The following is a 21,575-nucleotide window of genomic DNA, read 5'->3' on the forward strand; positions in this document are numbered from 1 at the left end:
ATGGGTTCGAACTTCCTCCTTTAGCTCGGAGAAGTTTGATCATCTGAAGCCTTCTTCTCTCAACTCGTCAAAGTCATTCTCCATCCAGCTTTGTTCCATTGCTAGCGAGGAGCTGCATTCCTTTGGAGGGGGAGAGGCACTCTGATTTTTAGAGTTTTCAGCTTTTCTGCTGTTTTTTCCCCATCTTTGTGGTTTTATCTACCTTTGGTCTTTGATGATGGTGACATACAGATGGGGTTTTGGTGTGGATGTCCTTTCTGTTTGTTAGTTTTCCTTCTAACAGGACCTTCAGCTGCAGGTCTGTTGGAGTTTGCTGGAGGTTCACTCCAGACCTGTTTGCCTGGGTATCAGCAGTGGAGGCTGCAGAACAGTGAATATTGCTGAACAGCAGATGTTGCTGCCTGAACAGCAGATGTTGCTGCCTGAGCTTCATCTCAGAGGGGTACCCAGCTGTGTGGGATGTCAGTCTGCCCCTACTGCGGGGTGCCTCCCAGTTAGGCTACTCAGGGGTCAGGGACCCACTTGAGGAGGCAGTCCGTCCGTTCTCACATCTCAAACTTCATGCTGAGAGAAACACTACTTTCTTCAAAGCTGTCAGACAGGGACATTTAAGTGAGGTTTACGCTGCCTTTTGTTCAGCTATGCCCTGCCCCCAGAGGTGGAGTCTACAGAGGCAGGCAGGCCTCCTTGAACTGCAGTGGGCTCCACCCAGTTTGAGCTTCCCAGCTGCTCTGTTTACCTACTCAAGCCTCAGCAATGGCGGGTGCCCCTCCCCTAGCCTCGCTGCTGCCTTGCAGTTCGATCTCAGACTGCTGTGCTAGCAATGAGCGAGGCTCTGTGGGTGTGGGACCTTCCAAGCTAGGTGCAGGATATAATCTCCTGGTGTGCCGTTCGCTAAGAACATTGGAAAAGTGCAGTATTAGGGTGGGAGTGACCCTATTTTCCAGGTGCTGTCTGTGACAGCTTCCCTTGGCTAGGAGGGAGTTCCCTGACCCCTTGTTCTTCCCAGGTGAGGTGATGCCTCGCCCTGCTTTGGCTCACGCTTGATTGGCTGCACCCACTCTCCTGCACCCACTTTCTGACATGCCCTAGTGAGACGAACCTGGTACCTCAGTTGGAAATGCAGAAATCACCCATCTTCTGCATCGCTCACGCTGGGAGCTGTAGACTGGAGCTGTTCCTATTCGGCCATCTTCTAGTCTTTAATTTTTCATCTGTATGATGAGAAGTGAATCCAATGACTTTTTTAGATTGAAAAATTTTGAATCAAACTCAACTAAAAATGAACAAAATATTTAAAACTACAATAATGAAGACATGATATTGGTGAAAAAAGACAAGTAAATCAATGAAACAGAACAGATAATCCAGAAGTAGACCCACATATATATATTATTATAAGTTCATTTTCTACAGAGATGCAAAGGTAATGGAGGAAGGATATTCTTCTCAACAAATAATGCTGGAGCAATTGGGTATCCAAATGCAGAAAATGAACTTCAATCCTTACCTCACACCATTTATAAAAACTAACCAGAAATGATGCAAAGACCTAAACTTCTAGAAAGTGACATAGGAGAAAGTCTTAATGAGCTTGGGTTAGGCAAAGATTTCATAGATACCTACCCCTGAAAACATAACCCATAAAAGAAAAAAATGAATAAATTGAGCTTAATCAAAATTAAAAACTTCTGTTCCTTGGAATATACTTCTTATGGAAGTAAAAACACAAGCTGCATCAGAAATAAAGGTCACATTTTGCTCATAGGAAAGTTCTTCAGGCCCTTAAAAATCAGAACCTACTTGTAGAACATTTCACTTATGCATTTTATCATATCAGATTACCCTGTGTTTCATTGTTTTGACTACTAAATGTTCTAATAAAATTCGCTGTTTTAAAAAAATGAATAAGAAACATACTAAATTTTAGCAACTTTCGCTTCATTTTTTAATCTTTAAGAGAGAGAGAGAGAGAAAAAAAAAAGGCTGGAATTGATGAAAGGACATATATTGAGAGCAGTTATTGCCTGAGTGCAAAGAAGCAAACCAAAATGGTAAGAAATAAGCATAAAAATTTAAAAACTATGGTAGTTGGGGTTATTTATTAAAGAGACAAACAACCTTTGACATCTTATTAGTTCCCAAGTAATTGACCATATTAACATAAACACAAATACAGAAGTTGATTTTTGTTCATTTTATTAAAATATATATTCTTAATTAGTCATGAAAACAGTGAAGCAGTATATACTTTGTATCTTCAGTTTCAGAAACAGTAAGTATGTAACATAGTTTCAAATCAGATTTATTGAGGTATAATTTACGTACACAAAATATGCCAATTTTAAGTGCACAGTTCAATATGTTTTAACAGACATGTTCACTCATATAATCACCACCATTAAGATATAGAACTTTTTGATCACTCCACAAAGTTCTTTCATTCCCCTTTGCAGTCATTTCCCAACACCTCCCTTCTGTTCCGCAGGCAACTATGGATCTACTTTTTGACTTTAAAGATTGGTTTTGCCTTTTCTAGAATTTCATATGAAAGGAATTATGCAGTGCATCCTTTTAAGTCTGGCTTTTTCTCAGTGTAATAATTTTGAGATTTATCTATGTTGTTATATATATTAGGACATTTCCTTTTGATTGTCAAATAACATTCCATTGTAGGGATATACCCCAATTTATTTTTCCATACACTTCTTTTTTTTTTTTTTTTATTTGGGTTGTTTGTAGTTTTTGGCCATTATGACTGAAGCTGCTATGAACATTCACATATAATGTTTTCATTTCTCTTGGGTATGAATATCTGGGAGTAGGATTGCTATGTGTTATGGAAAGTGCATGTTTAACTTTATAAGAACTTCCAAACTTGTTTTCCAAAATGATTGTGCCATTTTACATTTTTCCCAGTGATGTTTAAGTATTCCATTGCACTACATCCTCACTGACCCTTGATATTGTCAGTCTTTTACATTTTAACTATTCTAGTGGGTGTATAATTGTAATTTAAGTTGTAAAATATTTACATCCCAAGTAGCTAAAATTAAGAAAAAGTTTAGAGTTGGATGGTGGTAAACCTTTAATTACCTGTAAAATTTGGTAATCTGGAACAACTCACTTATCCTAAAGCTTTTATATAATTGATATTTCAAAATAATGTAAAATCATATTACATGCTTTTTAGCTCTATTGTAATCTCCAGTTAAGAGTAAGTAAATAGTTCCAACTATTTAATGAATATTAATTCAACATTTCTTTTGTTTCCACATTAATTTGACATTTCTTTTGTTTCCAACTTAATATAATCCAAATTTTACCCATAAAATGTAATATTTAGGGGTGGTATATATTGTGGGGAAAAACGTGTTCTAAAGATAATGAAAAAGTACTCTAGTGATAATGATAGCTGTCAATCATTAAGAACTGACTGTATACTGTATACTATGCCAAAGGCTTTATAAATATAATTTCATTTAATTCTTACAAAATGGGGTACATATTCTTATTTTGATTTTACAAAAAAGGCAGTTAAGGAACTGAAACATGAAATACAAGGTTAAAAATACTTGAATAAATAAATTGATAAAAGTAATGAATGAATAGAGCAAGGAAAGAATAAGCGAATAAGAACATGGGCTTGTTTTTTTCAAACAAATTATATGTTATGGATTCTAAATCTCTTAACTTGGCTTCGATGACATTGGATTATTGAAAAATGAAACTATTCTGAGGAATTGACTGACCCCTAAAGTTTCCACTGTAACTTATTTAATTTTTTGATCTTTCTAGTATTTTTTTGCCTTATAATATAAAATTTGTATGTTTGTTATTAGTGTGAAATGAAATCCTTTCAAATATATGCCATCAGAAGGATGTGTTACAAATATACAGTATTACAAACATTTATTTTGTATGCTGAATAAGAAAAAATCAGTTATAATACAGTTTTAACATAGTATCCAGTGTGTGAATTATTTAATGAAATATTTTATCTTTATTTTTTGTTCCCAGGGAGGTTATATTCAAAAGAAAAAGGAACTGTGGGGAATCTGTATCTTTATTGCAGCAGTTGACCTAGATGAGATGCCGTTCACTTTTACTGAGCTACAGAAAAACATAGAAATCAGGTGAAGTTTCTTGTATAAATATAAGCCTCTGCCATAAAAGGAAACAAATTCTGGATTTTCCTCTCAATAGACTTTAGTGAATTAGTGAGAAATGCTAAAATAAAATAAAACGTAAAGAACTTGGACCAAATAGTGAACTGCCATTCTCTCATGGAGCCATTATGAAAGTGTATTTATGCTGTATTTCTTTAAAAGGTAGCAGTTTGTGTCCTGGAAAAATTTTCATTGTGTCTCTCACTATTCATGTGTAAGCTTTCTTGATTGTGGCTGTTAATAAAGTGAACAGAAAAGCGAAGATTTGTAAATAGGCTTGTTTTATATTAAAACCTTTATATAAGTAGTTTGAGTTTATCTTAAAGGAATTTAGGTAAGATTTATTAAAGCCTAAGATTGTTTTAACATAGAGGATATTATAATTAAATGCTTTTTTTTTTCAGATTATATATTGATTTGAACATGCTGCAATACTTGAGCCAGTTAATTACTTAATAGGTGTTTGTTGTAGAGTTTATAGCCTCATAAGAAGAGTTTATTAATGTGTTTTCAATAATGTATGAATTTTATCTTCAGAAAGTATCCAGGACTTCCAGTCATTTTCTTTGCAACGTATTTACGAAAATGCAACAGTATATATTTTTACCAAATAGGTAATTATGTTTCTCCTTGAACAAAGACATCTAGAATTAAACATAATTGATGTTTTATTTAAATGAGGTAGATTAAATTGTTGCATTTTTGAAATACTTTTTTGGCTATATCTAAATAAAATGTGGAAACGAAGGCCTTGTATATTCGTAAATATACAAAAAATAGAAATAACATAAATAGTTCATAGAGTCAATACCTGCAACACTACAGGCACTCACTGCTTCTCTCCCTTCCTTCTTTTCTTCCCTTAAGTTTCCCCTAGAAAAAAGGCTTTGTTGTAACAATTCAGTTTTCATGGTAATCTCAGGACAGATATTGCCATATGCCTCAAAAAAACTGGAACTGAGAGTAGTTCTTTAATAAATGCTATTCCAAGGCTAATTTCTTTTTCTCTGGATATATCTGCACATTTGTTCCTTTCTCTTTTCTCTTCTAATCAACTTTCTGGTCTTCTATTCTTTGTCATTTCTACTCTTTCTTTATTTGCTTTTTCACATAGCTTGTCATGGCTCCGCCATTCCTTTCTGTGTCATAGGAACTTTAATAACCTTTTGGTTCCTCTGCTCATTAGCTGAAGCTTTTATTTCCCCAGTGTTTGATTGGTCCAGCCCATTTTTTTGAGTGAGGGCTATAACTCTTTGGTTGCTGGACAGCCTATGGATGGGTCAAGTGACTATCTTTTGGTTCAGTTAGCTGCTTTGGTATAATTCCTTATACAAAATTCATGATTAGAAATTAGCATGTGAGATGTAGTTAATGATTGCTATCTTTAATATCCTATTGGAAAATGTATATATTGATATTTCAAATAGGTTAATTTTTATGGAAAACAGTAATGAAGAGTGATTTAAAGTTATTATTTAAACTGCTTAAATTTTTAAAATCAACTTTCCTTTTCCAAAAATAATTCAATTCTAAAATCATTGGTGGGGCAAATAAAGTATGCATTTTGGTGTGCATCTCTGACAGGAGGGTGCCACAGGGCCCAGAGCAGGATGTTAGAGTCAAAGTAGGGTGAGGAGGGCATCCTTTGTGTGGGGGCAACCTGATGTGGCTGCTTTGTGTGCAGTGTCAGAGACTAAGCAGGGTGTGCAGGCAGCCGGTGCAGGGAGTCAGAGCACAAGTGAGGTGAGGAGGGCAGCCTGCTGTGGGAAGTCAGAGCCCTACCATGGTGAGGAAGTGTCTATGCTAAGGGGTGGGGTAAGTCTAGAACTGGGAGTCAGTTCTGAGAAGAACAGAAAAGTGTCCACATGGGGGAGGGGGTGGCTTTGGAGATGGAAGATGGTTACTTACAGGGGGATTGAGTAAGTAAACTGAGGATGAATGGGTTCCAGGTTTCCCACTGTCAAAGAAGAGTTACAAATATAGAAAGGGAAACACTAAAATGAAGCATATGGTTTTATATTGGAATTGGATAAATGGATGTGAACTCATGTTTTTTAAAACACATAGACAGATACAGAATAAATATACGCATATCTCTTCTTGATCCTTCGTTTTCTTATATTCTCAATGATAAATAGATATAAGCATAGGTATATAGATAATAGAGGTGTAAGTTGAAGGCGAATTGATTTTGCAAAAAGTAATTCCTTCCAAAGGATATAGTAGTGATTTGATGTAGAGCTGATAATCTTTTGAGTTGAAATATCTATGATTTGAAAACGAAATAACACAAATTTTTAAGATTACTGATTTACTTTTTTCTATTCTTTCCTTTGTAGTGTCCATAAATTCTTTAACTTACTAAAAGAAATTGATACCAGCACCAAAGTTGATAATGCTATGTCAAGACTGTTGAAGAAGTATGATGTATTGTTTGCACTCTTCAGCAAATTGGAAAGGTAAAGTAAACATTTTATTAGGGTTACACTCTGATTTTTTATGTCATTGTTCATAATTAGATTCTGGGAATTATTTAACACATTTAGTAAAGTTAGTAAGTATTACTTCTTAGACTTGTCCCTTTTAATGTTAGCTCATTAATTCTTAGCTTTCTTATTTATCCAGTAATATGCATTCTGAATGCTTCCTGGAAAATTAACCGTTTTATTATCCTTTCATGTCTTCCATTTGTTTTCGAAAACTTTAAGCTTATCTCCCGTTTTAGCCTTCTTTGCCAGAAAACTTCTAGTTCTGAATAGAATGGTGACATAAATTTAAACTTCTTCCTAATAGTGTTATTTAGTTTGGAATGAGAAAACCCTGGCAATGGATGGTGAATATGACCTATACTATGAAGTAACGATTTGTATTCCCAATGGTGGCTTAGAGGACTTTTTCCATTACAGTTCAAGTAGGAGCATAATTAATATGCTTCGGTTAAGTGTTTTCTATACTTTTCATCAAAACTGTAGTCCCCTACCCCAAATGTTTCAGCCCTTAATTTGGCATATGTCTGTTATCATGTTTGTTTTGAGGCTCATTTCATTTGCAGTTAAGAGAATATGAAAGTTACTGTGTTAGCTAAATAAGCAATTGTGTAATAGCATGGTAAAGGGAGAAGGGTAAAAGAGGCATGGCCCTATTCTGGAGAGAATGGGACGGAGATAGAGGTGGAAAGAAGCATCTCCTTAGGAGGATGCCTCTATTTTCTCCCCCTTTTTCTTTTTTGATCACTAAAACTTCACAACTGTGGTAGAGGATGAGAAAAATTAGAGAAAAAACTCAAAGGCCTAGGGCTTTTGAAGGACTGTCTTTTCTTGCCCCTGGTTTTAATTGTAATATGGTAGCATTGGCCATCTTTTTTTTTTTTTTTTTTTTTTTTTGGTCTTTTCTTGACGAGAATAGAAGCTTTTTGCACAAGAAAAAGGGGAATTTTTAATTATTAATGGAGATAAATTATCTAACTAATTTGCATAACAAACATGAACTAATTATAGAATACTTGGAAAACACAGAAAGGCATAAATAAAATATGAATCGACCAAAATGTCAACAGTGGAGAGAATCACTTTTCATATTTTAGAATGTTTCTTTCCTTTGGGTATTGTTTCACATTGAGTAGAATATTATATGTGTGTGTGTGTGTGTGTGTGTGTGTGTGTGTTTGGCTTTTAAAATTTACCTAATTGTGACTTTCTAAATTTTTTTCTATTCTTTAAACTTGTTTACAACCTTTTAATTCATATCTGGTAGCTTATTTTAATATGATCCTAAATACAACATTGCTCTAGAGTTTTTTTTGGTACAATATTATTTAGACCCCTGAAAAACTAGAAACAACTGCATATTCACAACTGAAGTTAAACAATAAATATTAAACATATCTAAACATAAAATGTTATAAATATAAAATAAAATGTGATAAAGAATAATGGCAATATTGGAAAGTGTTTCTAATGTTAAACAAATGAAGCAGGATATATACTGATTATGACTATGTGTAAGGAAGAAACCTAGACAACTAATGCATAGAATGAAATGACTGGAGAGAAGTTTACCACAATGTTAACCCAAGTTTTATATGAGTAACTTACATTTGTAAGGAGGATGTATTACCTCTCTAGTAAACAAAGCAAGCAAAAACTTCTTTAAGCCAACTTTAATGAGTATTCTATATATATAAGTACTTTAAGATCTATAATCATCGGGTTTTTTTTCTAGGTATAGAATTTGGGGACTCATTGGTAGGAGTGATTTGGGGTACAGTTCTGATTTTTTTTTCCTGCTATAGTAATTTTGACTGGATGCTTCCAAGTCATTTGCTCTGCTGTCTGAGATAAGGAATCTGCTTGGATATTTGTTTCTGTTGTAAGAAGCAGAAATTACATAGTGGACAAAGCATTACATTGTATATGTTTAAGGGTGAAAGGTAACTATAGTGGTGATTTTGGTCAGAGAAAAAACCATAGAAGGCAATGTCCAAATAGGGTTTATAGAAAAAATAGAAATTCACCAAGCAAAATGAGTGGGAACGGGAGCGAGCATCTTAGAGATTAGCATGTGTACAAAGCCAAAGCAGTGATATCAGGATGTACTTTGATATTGCTAATGGCTGAAAGGTAGGAAGGGGTCAGACTGGTAGTAATCTTGGACTTTGCCCTGCAGGCAGTGGAAACTCCTTGCATGATTTTAAACTAGGGAGTAACAGTCGGATTTGGCCTCGAAAGACCACTCAGGACTTTGTAAAAGGGATTTAAAATTTTTATTGACAAATCATATGAGATAATTTAGAGTAAAGAGTAAACTTTACTAAACTTAGGTGGATCAGCTGGGTTTTTTCTATCTTATTTATACCTTTTTTTTGAAGAGTAATTGAGAGAATTAACTGTTATTATATATTACAATGATGTGAGATGTCATAAATTGGGAAAATGTACTTGAACTTTGTTTTATAATGCTGTACGTTTTTTGTTTTTAAAATGTATACTTCTTAAAAGAAGATAAATAAAGCATGAGAAAACTACTATGACTTCTAAATTATGAAAAAATGTTAAAAAGTCGTAATGTTTTTCTTTTCAGGACATGTGAACTTATATATTTGACACAACCCAGCAGTTCGTAAGTAGTTCACAGAATGTTATTTTTCACTTAAAAAAAAAGATTTTTATAGAATAATCTCAAACATCTTGATAGTTAGGGTTAGTTTGATCGATTATAGCAGGCTACTTCATAAATTAAGCCCGTAGATTTAAGTCCTGTGTAGATTATTTATCTTCTCACAAAGAAAATAGTATAAAATACATCCCTTGTGCTACAAGGAAGAACTAATAAGGTGGAATTGATTCAGGACAACATATCACCAACTCAGAAAAATGCAAATTCATTGACTAAATCTTCATTGAGGGTCTGTTACAGGCACTTTATTAACTAATAATCAGCATAATTTCTGTGTGAGAATAAATCTAAAAATCTGTATTAAAATTTCCAAATGATTATTTTAAATGTATAATGCATGCTCTAACAGTATGCCCATGAAGAGCTCCAGAGTTTTTTCTTGGAAACAGAATGAGTAGTGCATGAGATTTTCTGCCTCGTTGGAGTAGTATTGAAGATAATTAATATAAAGGGAAATTGTATATTTACTGATCAATTGATATCAATCTATTAATTCCAACAAGTGAATGTCTATGGAAAGATTATCAAGGCAAAGTGTTAAATTGGCAAACTAAAGTCATCCAAACCATCATTTTTCTGCTCACGGTGTTGATAATTAATCAGAAAAAACAGCAAAAAATATTAAGGTAATTTGAAACAAAGTATATTATAGCATACTATATCTTTTATATATTTTTATATTACAATTGAAATATTCAGTATTTCTTTTACAAAATTTTTCTCTCAAAATGTATACTTTTTTTCTTAATTTTTTTTTTTTTCAGCTTCTCATGGTCAAGAATGTGTACTGTTCTGTGGGCTAAATACCATATCTTAGAATTATAAGACATAGAAACATTAAATGAATAGAGATAAACTCAGGTGTAAATTACACATTTAAAATGGACTGTATTCTATTATGCATTTAACTAAGGTCTTTTTTTTTTAAATGCACAACAAGAAACACCCAAAAGATATATCTGGAAAACTTTCTTTCAGTGATACATTTTTCCTGTTTTTTTTTCTGCTATTTGTTTAATAGGATATCTACTGAAATAAATTCTGCATTGGTGCTAAAAGTTTCTTGGATCACATTTTTATTAGCTAAAGGTAAGTTCATTATATTTATTAAATGCTAATATTTCAAATGTAATAATTAAATTGGCATTCCTTTGGACTAAATTCCCCAATTTTTATTGAGTAATGTACTCCTCCCTCATTCTCTGCATGTCTTATTAACTGTTAGCAAGTTCTTATAATTCTGGTACTAGAAACAACCTTGGAAATGCTTTATTTCATTTATGTTTCTAATATTCCATCTTTCCTCCCTTTCTTTTTTTTGAAGAATAATGATGTTACTGTTTTCATAAAAATGATATTTTGCTCATGATAAATAACTCAAATAAAATAATTTTGGTCACGAAAGCACAAAGAAAAATTACCTAAAATCCACCCAGGGATAATCGGCATTAAAATTACATAATTGGGATGCAGTTAAGGTATAGAGTTTTTATTATTTTTGTTTGTTTATGCAAACAGTGTTAACTTGTTATCAGTTAAAATAATGGGTTATAAGATAGGATTTGCAAGCCTCATAGTAACTTCAAACCAAAAAACATACAATGTAGACATGAAAAATAAAAAGCAAGAAACTAAAGCATATCATCAGAGAAAATTACTTTCACTAAAGGAAGACAGAAAGGAAAGAAAGAAGGAAGAGAAGACCACAAAACAACCAGAAAACAAATAACAAAATGGCATGAGTAAGTCCTTACTTACCAATAATAACATTGAACGTAAATGGACTAAAGTCTCCAATTAAAAGACACAGACTGGTTGAATGATGGAAAAACAAGACCCATTTGATCTGTTTCCTACAAGAAACACACTTTGCCTATAGAGACACATACTGACTGAAAATAAAGGGATGGAAAAATATATTCCATGCCCACAGAAACCAAAATAAGAGCAGGGGTCACTATACTTATATCAGACAAAGTAGATTTCAAGAACAAAACTATAAGGACAAAGAAGGTCATTATATAATGATAAAGGGGTCAATTCAGCAAGAGGATATAACAGTGTTAAATATTTATGCAACTAATATTGGAGCACCCAGATTAAAGCAAATATTATTAGAGCTAAAGAGAGACATAGGCCCCAATACAATAGAAATAGCTGGAGACTTCAACACCCCACTTTCAGCATTGGACAGATCTTCCAGACAGAAAATCAACAAAGAAACATCAGACTTAATCTGCACTATATAGACCATATGAATCTAATAGATATTTAAAGAACATTTCATCCAAGAATATACATTCTTCTTCTCTGCATATTAATCATTCTCAAGGATAGACCATGTGTTAGGCTTAAAACATTAAAAAAGCATGAAATAATATCATGCATATTCTCTGATCACAATAGAATAAAACTAGAAATTAGTAACAAGGCATTTTGGAAACTGTAGAGATACATGGAAATTAAACAATATGCTCCTGAATGACCAGGGGTCAATGAAGAAATTAAGAGGGAAATTAAAAAATTTTTTGAAACAAATGATAATGGAAACATAACAAACCAAAACCTATGGGATACAGTAAAAGCAGTACAGAGGGAAGTTTATAGCTGTAAGTGCCTACATCACAAAAGAGGAAAACATCTTTTTTTAAAAAAAACTTTTAGGTTCGGGGGTACATGTGATGGTTTGTTACATAGGTAAACTTGTGTCACAGGGGTTTGTTATACAGCTTATTTCATCACCCAGGAATTAAGCCCAGTATCCAATAGCTGTTTTTTCTGTTTCTCTCCCTCCTCCCACTTTCCACCTTCAGGTAGACCCCAGTGCCTGTTGTTTCTGTCTTTGTGTTCTTAAGTTTTCATCATTTAGCTCCTACTTATAAGTGAGGCCATGCAGTATTTAGTTTTTTGTTTCTGCATTAGTTTGCTAAGGATAATAGCCTCCAGCTCCATCCATGTTCCTGTGAAGGACATGATCTCATTCTTTTTTATGGGCTGCATAGAATTCCATGGTATATATGTACCACATTTTCTTCATCCATTCTGTCATTGATGAGAATTTAGGTTGATTCCATGTCTTTGCTATTGTGGATAGTGCTGCAGTGAACATTCACGTGCTTGTGTCTTTATGGTAGAATAATTTCTATTCCTTTGGGTATGTACTCAGTAATGGGATTGCTGGGTCCAAGGGTAGTTCTGCTTTTAGCTCTTTGCAGAATCGTCAGACTGCTTTCTACAATGTTTGAACTAATTTACACTCCCACCAAGAGTGTGTAAGTATTCTCTTTTCTTTGCAACCTCACCAGTATCTGTTATTTTTTGACTTTTTAGTAATAGCCATTCTGACTGGTGTGAGATGGTATCTCATTGTGGTTTTGATTTGCATTTCTCTAATGATCAGTGATATGTAGCTTTTTTTTCATATGCTTATTGGCTGCATATATGCCTTCTTTTGAAAAGTGTCTGTTCATGTGCCTTGCCCACTTTTTAATGGGGTTGGTTTTTTTTCTCTTGTAAATTTGTCTAAGTTCCTTATAGATGCTGGATATTAGACCTTTGTCAGATGCATAGTTTGCAAAATTTTTCTCCCATTCTGTAGGTTGTTCATTTACTCTGTTGATTGTTTCTTTTGCTGTGCAGAAGCTCTTGAGTTTAATTCGATCCCACTTGTCAATTTTTGATTTTGTTGTGATTGCTTTTGGTGTCTTTATCATGAAGTCTTTGCCTGTTCCTATGTCCAGGATGTATTTTTTTTTTTTTTTTTTTTTTTTTTTGAGACAGAGTCTCACTCTGTTGCCCAGGCTAGAGTGCAGTGGCACAATCTCAGCTCACTGCAACCTCTGCCTCCCAGGTTTAAGTGATTATCTTGCCTCAGCCTCCTGAGTAACTGGGACTACAGGTGTGCACCACCATGCCCGGCTAATTTTTGTATTTTTACTAGAGATGGGATTTTACTATGTTGGCCAGGCTGGTCTTGAACTCCCGACCTCAGGTGATCCATGTACCTCAGCCTCCCAAAGTGCTGAGATTACAGGAATGAGCCACCACACCTGGCCTGACCATCTTTAATCCATCTTGAGTTGATTTTTGTATATGGTGTAAGGAATGGGTCCAGCTTCAATCTTCTGCATATGGCTAGCCACTTATCCTAGCACCAGTTATTGAAATGGGAGTCTTTTCCCCATTGCTTGCTTTTGTCAGCTTTGTCAAAAAGATCAGCTGGTCCTAGGTGTGCAGCCTTATTTCTGGGTGCTCTATTCTGTTCCATTGGTCTACGCTATTCTGAAAAAAAGTGCCTGTTTTTGTACTAATAACATGCTGTTTTGGTTACTGTAGCCCTGTAGTATAGTTTGAAGTTGGATAGTGTGATGCCTCCAGCTTTGTTCTTTTTGCTTAGGATTGCCTTGGCTATTCGGGCTCTTTTTTGGTTCCAGTTGAATTTTAAAATAGTTTTTTTTTATTTATGTGAAGAATGTCATTGGTAGTTTGATAGGAATAGCCTTGAATCTGTTAATTTTTTTGGGCAGTGTGGCCATTTTAATGACATTGATTCTTCCTATCCATGAGCATGGGATGTTTTTCCATGTGTTTGTATCATCTCTGATTTCTTTGAGCAGTGTTTTGAAATTCTTGTTGTAGAGAGCTTTCACCTCCCTGGTTAGTCGTATTCCTATGTATTCTTTTTGTGGCAATTTTTAATGGGATTGCCTTTCTGATTTGGCTCTCAGCTTGGCTCTTGTTGGTGTGTAGAAATACTAGTGATTTTTATACATTGATTTTGTATCCTGAAACTTTGCTGAAGTTGTTGATCAGCTGAAGGAGGTTTTCGGCTCTAAAACTATAGGGTTTTCTAGATACAGAATCCTGTCATCTGCCACAGAGATAGTTTGACTCCTTCTCTTCCTATATGGATGCCCTTCATTTCTTTCTCTCACCTGATTGCTCTGATTAGGACTTCCAATACTTTGTTGAATAGGAGTGGTGAAAAAGGGCATCCTTGTCTTGTGCCAGTTTTCAAAGGGAATGCTTCAAGCTTCTGCCCATTCAGTATGACATTGGCTGTGGGTTAGTTATAGGTCAAAAAAAGAGGAAAAACTAAAATAAACAATCTAACATTGTATCTTAAAGAAGTACAAAAATAAGAGCAAATCAAACCCAAAATTAGTAGAAGAAAAGAAAGATCAGAGCAGAAATACATGAAATTGCAATGAAAAAAATTGCAAAAGATCAATGAAACAAAGTGTTTTTTTAAAAAGTTAAACAAAATTGACAAGCCTTTAGCTAGATTAACTAAGGAAAAAAGAGAGAAGATACAAATAAAATCAGAAATGAAAAAGGAGACATTACAACTGATACTGCAGAAATGAAAAGTATCATTAGTGGCTTCTATAAGCAACTATATGCCAATAAACTGGAAAATATGGAAGAAATGGGCAAATCCCTTGACATGTACAACTTACCAAGATTGAACCAGGAAGAAATCCAAAACCTGAACAGACCAATAACAAGTAATGAGATTGAAGCCATAATAAAGTCTCCTAGTAAAGAAAAGCCTGGGACCTGATGGCTTCACTGCTGAATTGTACCAGACATTTAAAGAAGAACTAATACCAATCCTACTTACAGTATTCTGAAAAATAGAGTAGGAAGAAATACTTCCAAACTCATTCTACAAGGCCTGTATTACCCTGATACCAAAACCAGATAAAGACACATTAAAAAAAGAAAATAGGCCAGTATTTCTGAGGAATATTGATACAGAAATCTTCAACAAAACACTAGCAAACTGAACTCAATAATACATTAGATAGATCATTCATTATGTCACAGTGGGATTTATCCCTGCAATGCAAGGATGGTTCAACATACACAAATCAATGTGGTATGTCAGTCATATCAACAGAATGAAGGACAAAAATCATATGATCATTTCAATTGATGCTGAAAAAGCACTTGATAAAATTCAGCATCCCTTCCTGACCAAAACCCTAAAAAAACTGAGGATAGAAGGAACATACCTTAATGTAATAAAAATCATATGTAACAGACCCACAGCTAGTATAATACTTAATGGGGAAAAACTGAAAGCCTTTCCTCTAAGATCTAGAACATGACGAGGATGTCCACTGTCATCACTGTTATTCAGCATAGTACTGGAAGTCCTAGATAGAGTAGTCAGACAAAAGATATAAAGGGAATCCAGATTGGAAAGGAAGAAGTCAAGTTATCCTTGTTTGCAGCTGATACAATCTTATATTTGGAAGAACCTAAAGACTCCACAAGAAAACTATTAGAACTAATAAACAAGTTCAGTAAAGTTGAAGGATAGAAAATCAACATACAACAATCAGTAGTGTTTCTGTATGCCAACAGTGAATAATGTGAAAAAGCAATTTAAAAAGTAATCCTATTTACAATAGCCACACATAAAATAAAATGCCTAGGAATTAACCACAGAAGTGAAAGATCTCTATAATGAAAACCATAGAATACTGATGAAAGAAATTGAAAAGCACACCAAAAAAATGGAAAAAATATTTTATGTTGTTCATAGATTGGAAGAATTAATATTGTTAAAATGTCCATACTGCCCAAAGCAATCTATAGATTCAATGCAATTCCTATCAAAATACCAATGACATTCTTCACAGAAATAGAAAAAACAGTCCTAAAATTTATATGGAACTACAAAAGACCCAGAATAGTGAAAGCTATCCTAAGCGAAAAGGCGACATTGCTTGACTTCAAATTATACTACAGAACTATAGTAACCAAAACAGCATGGTACTGGCATAACAGCAGACACATAGACCAATGGAACAGAACAGAGAGCTCAGAAACAAATCCACACACCTACAGTGAACTCATTTTTGACAGTGGCCAAGAACATATACAGGGGAAAAGACAGTCTCTTCAATAAATGGTGCTGGGAAAACTGGATATCCATATGCAGAAGAATGAAACTAGACCCCTATCTGTCACCATATACAAAAATCAAAATGATTAAGGACTTAAATCTAAGACCTCAAACTATGAAACTACTGTAAGAAAACATTGGGGAAAATCTCTGGGACATTGGTCTGGGCAAAAATTTCTTGAGCAATACCTCACAAACACAGGCAACCAAAGCAAAAATGGACAAACGAGATCACATCAAGTTAAAAAGCTTCTATGCAGCAAAGGATACAATGAATGAAGTGAAGAGACAACCCACAGAATGGAAAAAATATTTGCAAACTACCCCTCTGACAAGCAATTAATAACCAGAATATATCAGGGACTCAACTCTATGGGAAAAAATCTAATAATCTGACCAAAAAATTGGCAAAAGAGTTGAATACACATTTCTCAAAAGAAGACATACAAATGACAAACAGGCATATGGAAAGGTGCTCAACACCAGTGACCATCAGAAAAATGCAAATCAAAACTACAATGAGATATCTATCTCACTGCAGTTAAAATGGCTGATATTCAAAAGACAGGTAATAACAAATGCTGGCTAGGATGTGGAGAAAAGAGAACCCCTGTACACTGTTGGTGGGAATGTAAATTAGTACAACTACTATGGAGAACAGTTTGGAGGTTTCTCAAAAAAATTAAAAATTGAGCTACCATATTATCCAACAATCCCACTGCCGGGTATATACCCAATGAAAGGAAGTCAGTATATCAAAGAGGTATCTGCACTCCTATGTTTGTTGCAGCACTGTTTATAATAGCTAAGATTTGAAAGCAACCTAAGTGTCCATCAACAGATGAATGGATAAAGAAAATATGGTACATATACACAATGGAGTACTATTCAGCCATGAAAAAGAACAAGATCTAGTCATTTGTGACAACATAGATGGACCTGGAGATCATTACGTTAAATGAAATAAGCCAGGTACAGAAAGACAAACATCACATATTCTCATTTATTTGTGAGATCTAAAAATCAAATCTGAACTCATGGACCTAGAGAGTAGAAGGATGGTTACCAGAAGCTGGGAAGGGTGGTGGAGGTTTGGGAGAGATGAGGATGGTTAATGGGTCCACAAACATAGAAAAAATGAATAAGACTTGTTTGATAGCACAACAGGGTGACTCTAGTCAATAATACCTTAATTGTACATTTTAAAATAAAGAGTGTAATTGGATTGTTTGTAACTCAGAGGATAAATGCTTGAGGAGATGGATACCCCGTTCTCCATAATGTGCTTATTTCACATTGCATGCCTGTATCAAAACATCGCACATAACCCATAAATATATGTACTATGTACCCACAAAAATTAAAATTAAAAAAATTATGTAATTGTCATTCCAGATATATCTTCATATATACATTTTGATTAAAAAGATGGGTAGTTGAGTGCATTCACGAATATAATTTTCTAAAACTAGGTTCATATTACAGTGCTACCTTTATTTTTTATTTTTTATTTTTTGAAAAAAATTTTTTTTATTATTATACTTTAGGTTTTAGGGTACATGTGCACAATGTGCAGGTTTGTTACATATGTATCCATGTGCCATGTTGTTTTGCTGCACCCATTAACTTGTCATTTAGCATTAGGTATATCTCCTAATGCTGTCCCTTCCCCCTCCCCCCACCCCACAACAGTCCCCAGAGTGTGATGTTCCCCTTCCTGTGTCCATGAGTTCTCATTGTTCAATTCCCACCTATGAGTGAGGACATGCAGTGTTTGGTTGTTTGCCCTTGCGATAGTTTGCTGAGAATGATGTTTTCCAGTTTCATCCATGTCCCTATAAAGGACATGAACTCATCATTTTTTATGGCTGCATAGTATTCCATGGTGTATATGTGCCACATTTTCTTAATCCAGTCTATCGTTGTTGGACATCTAGGTTGGTTCCAAGTCTTTGCTATTGTGAATAGTGCCACAATAAACATACGTGTGCATGTGTCTTTATAGCAGCATGATTTATAGTCCTTTGGGTATATACCCAGTAATGAGATGGCTGGGTCAAATGGTATTTCTAGTTCCAGATCCCTGAGGAATCGCCATACTGACTTCCACAATGGTTGAACTAGTTTACAGTCCCACCAGCAGTGTAAAAGTGTTCCTATTCCTCCACATCCTCTCCAGCACCTGTTGTTTCCTGACTTTTTAATGATGGCCATTCTAACTAGTGTGAGATGATATCTCATTGTGCTTTTGATTTGCATTTCTCTGATGGCCAGTGATGATGAGCATTTTTTCATGTGTCTTTTGGCTGCATAAATGTCTTCTTTTGAGAAGTGTCTGTTCATGTCCTTTGCCCACTTTTTGATGGGGTTGTTTGTTTTTTTCTTGTAAATTTGTTTGAGTTCATTGTAGATTCTGGATATTAGCCCTTTGTCAGATGAGTAGGTTGCAAAAATTTTCTCCCGTTCTGTAGGTTGCCTGTTCACTCCGATGGTAGTTTCTTTTGCTGTGCAGAAGCTCTTTAGTTTAATTAGATCCCATTTGTCAATTTTGGCTTTTGTTGCCATTGCTTTTGGTGTTTTAGTCATTAAGTCCTTGCCCACGCCTATGTCCTGAATGGTATTGCCTAGGTTTTCTTGTAGGGTTTTAATGGTTTTAGGTCTAACATTTAATTCTTTAATCCATCTTGAATTAATTTTTGTATAAGGTGTAAGGAAGGGATCCAGTTTCAGCTTTCTACATATGGCTAGGCAGTTTTCCCAGCACCATTTATTAAATAGGGTTTCCTTTCCCCATTTCTTGTTTTTGTCAGGTTTGTCAAAGATCAGATAGTTGTAGATATGCGGCATTATTTCTGAGGGCTCTGTTCTGTTTCATTGATCTATGTCTCTGTTGTGGTACCAGTACCATGCTGTTTTGGTTACTGTAGCCTTGTAGTATAGTTTGAAGTCAGGTAGCGTGATGCCTCCAGCTTTGTTCTTTTGGCTTAGGATTGACTTGGCGATGCGGGCTCTTTTTTGGTTCCATATGAACTTTAAAGTAGTTTTTTCCAATTCTGTGAAGAAAGTCAATGGTAGCTTGATGGGGATGGCATTGAATCTATAAATTACCTTGGGCAGTATGGCCATTTTCACGATATTGATTCTTCCAGCCCGTGAGCATGGAATGTTCTTCCATTTGTTTGTATCCTCTTTTATTTCATTGAGCAGTGGTTTGTAGTTCTCCTTGAAGAGGTCCTTCACATCCCTTGTAAGTTGGATTCCTAGGTATTTTATTCTCTTTGAAGCAATTGTGAATGGGAGTTCATTCATGATTTGGCTCTCTGTTTGTCTGTGATTGGTGTACAAGAATGCTTGTGATTTTTGTACATTGATTTTGTATCCTGAGACTTTGCTGAAGTTGCTAATCAGCTTAAGGAGATTTTGGGCTGAGACAATGGGGTTTTCTAGATATACAATCATGTCATCTGCAAACAGGGACAATTTGACTTCCTCTTTTCCTAATTGAATACCCTTTATTACCTTCTCCTGCCTGATTGCCCTGGCCAGAACTTCCAGCACTATGTTGAATAGGAGTGGTGAGAGAGGGCATCCCTGTCTTGTGCCCGTTTTCAAAGGGAATGCTTCCAGTTTTTGCCCATTCAGTATGATATTGGCTGTGGGTTTGTCATAGATAGCTCTTATTATTTTGAGATACGTCCCATCAATACCTAATTTATTGAGAGTTTTTAGCATGAAGGGTTGTTGAATTTTGTCAAAGGCCTTTTCTGCATCTACTGAGATAATCATGTGGTTTTTGTCTTTGGTTCTGTTTATATGCTGGATTACATCTATTGATTTGTGTATGTTGAACCAGCCTTGCATCCCAGGGATGAAGCCCACTTGATCATGGTGTATAAGCTTTTTGATGTGCTGCTGGATTCGGTTTGCCAGTATTTTATTGAGGATTTTTGCATCAATGTTCATCAAGGATATTGGTCTAAAATTCTCTTTTTTGGTTATGTCTCTGCCAGTCTTTGGTATCAGGACGATGCCGGCCTCATAAAATGTGTTAGGGGGGATTCCCTCTTTTTCTATCGATTGGAATAGTTTCAGAAGGAATGGTACCAGTTCCACCTTGTACCTCTGATAGAATTTGGCTGTGAATCCATCAGGTCCTGTACTCTTTTTGATTGGTAGGCTATCCAGGAATTGAACTCAGCTCTGCACAAAGTGGACCTAATAGACATCTACAGAACTCTCCACCCCAAATCAACAGAATATACATTTTTTTCAGCACCACACCACACCTATTCCAAAATTGACCACATAGTTGGAAGTAAAGCTCTCCTCAGCAAATGTAAAAGAACAGAAATTATAACAAACTGTCTCTTAGACCACAGTGCAATCAAACTAGAACTCAGGATTAAGAAACTCACTCAAAACCGCTCAACTACATGGAAACTGAACAACCTGCTCCTGAATGACTATTGGGTACATAATGAAATGAAGGCAGAAATAAAGATGTTCTTTGAAACCAACGAGAACAAAGACACAACATACCAGAATCTCTGGGACACATTCAAAGCAGTGTGTAGAGGGAAATTTATAGCACTAAATGCCCACAGGAGAAAGCAGGAAAGATCCAGAATTGACACCCTAACTTCACAATTAAAAGAACTAGAAAAGCAAGAGCAAACACATTCAAAAGCTAGCAGAAGGCTAGAAATATCTAAAATCAGAGCAGAACTGAAGGAAATAGAGACACAAAAAACCCTTCAAAAAATCAATGAATCCAGGAGCTGGTTTTTTGAAAAGATCAACAAAATTGATAGACCGCTAGCAAGACTAATAAAGAAGAAAAGAGAGAAGAATCAAATAGATGCAATAAAAAATGAAAAAGGGGATATCACCACCGATCCCACAGAAATACAATCTACCATCAGAGAATACTACAAACACCTCTATGCAAATAAACTAGAAAATCTAGAAGAAATGGATAAATTCCTCGACAAATACACCCTCCCAAGACTAAACCAGGAAGAAGTTGAATCTCTGAATAGACCAGTAACAGGCTCTGAAATTGTGACAGTGCTACCTTTAAAATATAAAAATTAATTTCACTGAAATTTTATAGAAGAAAATAGAGAAGTGGAAGGAATTGCTTAAATTTAGATAAGTATTTTGTCACTTTAAGTGATATTATTTCTAAAATTATTTCTCCAAGATTAGGAAAAAATGTGAAAAAATTAAGAGGTTGCAATCTTTATTTTATTTAAGTTTTTGTTTTTATTTAAAGCAACATACATTAATCTGGTTTGAAGAAGGTTACTATCCTC

General features: G+C 34.9%; 1 protein-coding gene across 2 annotated transcripts in view; it reads left to right on the forward strand.

The window, feature by feature from the left end:
• RB1 (RB transcriptional corepressor 1) overlaps positions 1 to 21,575 on the forward strand; it is a 162,489-nt gene that overhangs the window by 38,281 nt on the left and 102,633 nt on the right. For both annotated transcript variants that reach the window (XM_058437876.1, XM_032150858.2), the window contains exons 3-6: positions 4,021 to 4,136; positions 6,509 to 6,628; positions 9,249 to 9,287; positions 10,366 to 10,433. In XM_058437876.1, the coding sequence (XP_058293859.1) occupies positions 4,021 to 4,136; positions 6,509 to 6,628; positions 9,249 to 9,287; positions 10,366 to 10,433 (343 nt within the window). The remainder of the gene's footprint in view (positions 1 to 4,020; positions 4,137 to 6,508; positions 6,629 to 9,248; positions 9,288 to 10,365; positions 10,434 to 21,575) is intronic.

Source organism: Hylobates moloch, unplaced genomic scaffold, assembly GCF_009828535.3.
Source record: "Hylobates moloch isolate HMO894 unplaced genomic scaffold, HMol_V3 SCAFFOLD_4, whole genome shotgun sequence".
Taxonomy (NCBI): Eukaryota; Metazoa; Chordata; class Mammalia; order Primates; family Hylobatidae; genus Hylobates; species Hylobates moloch.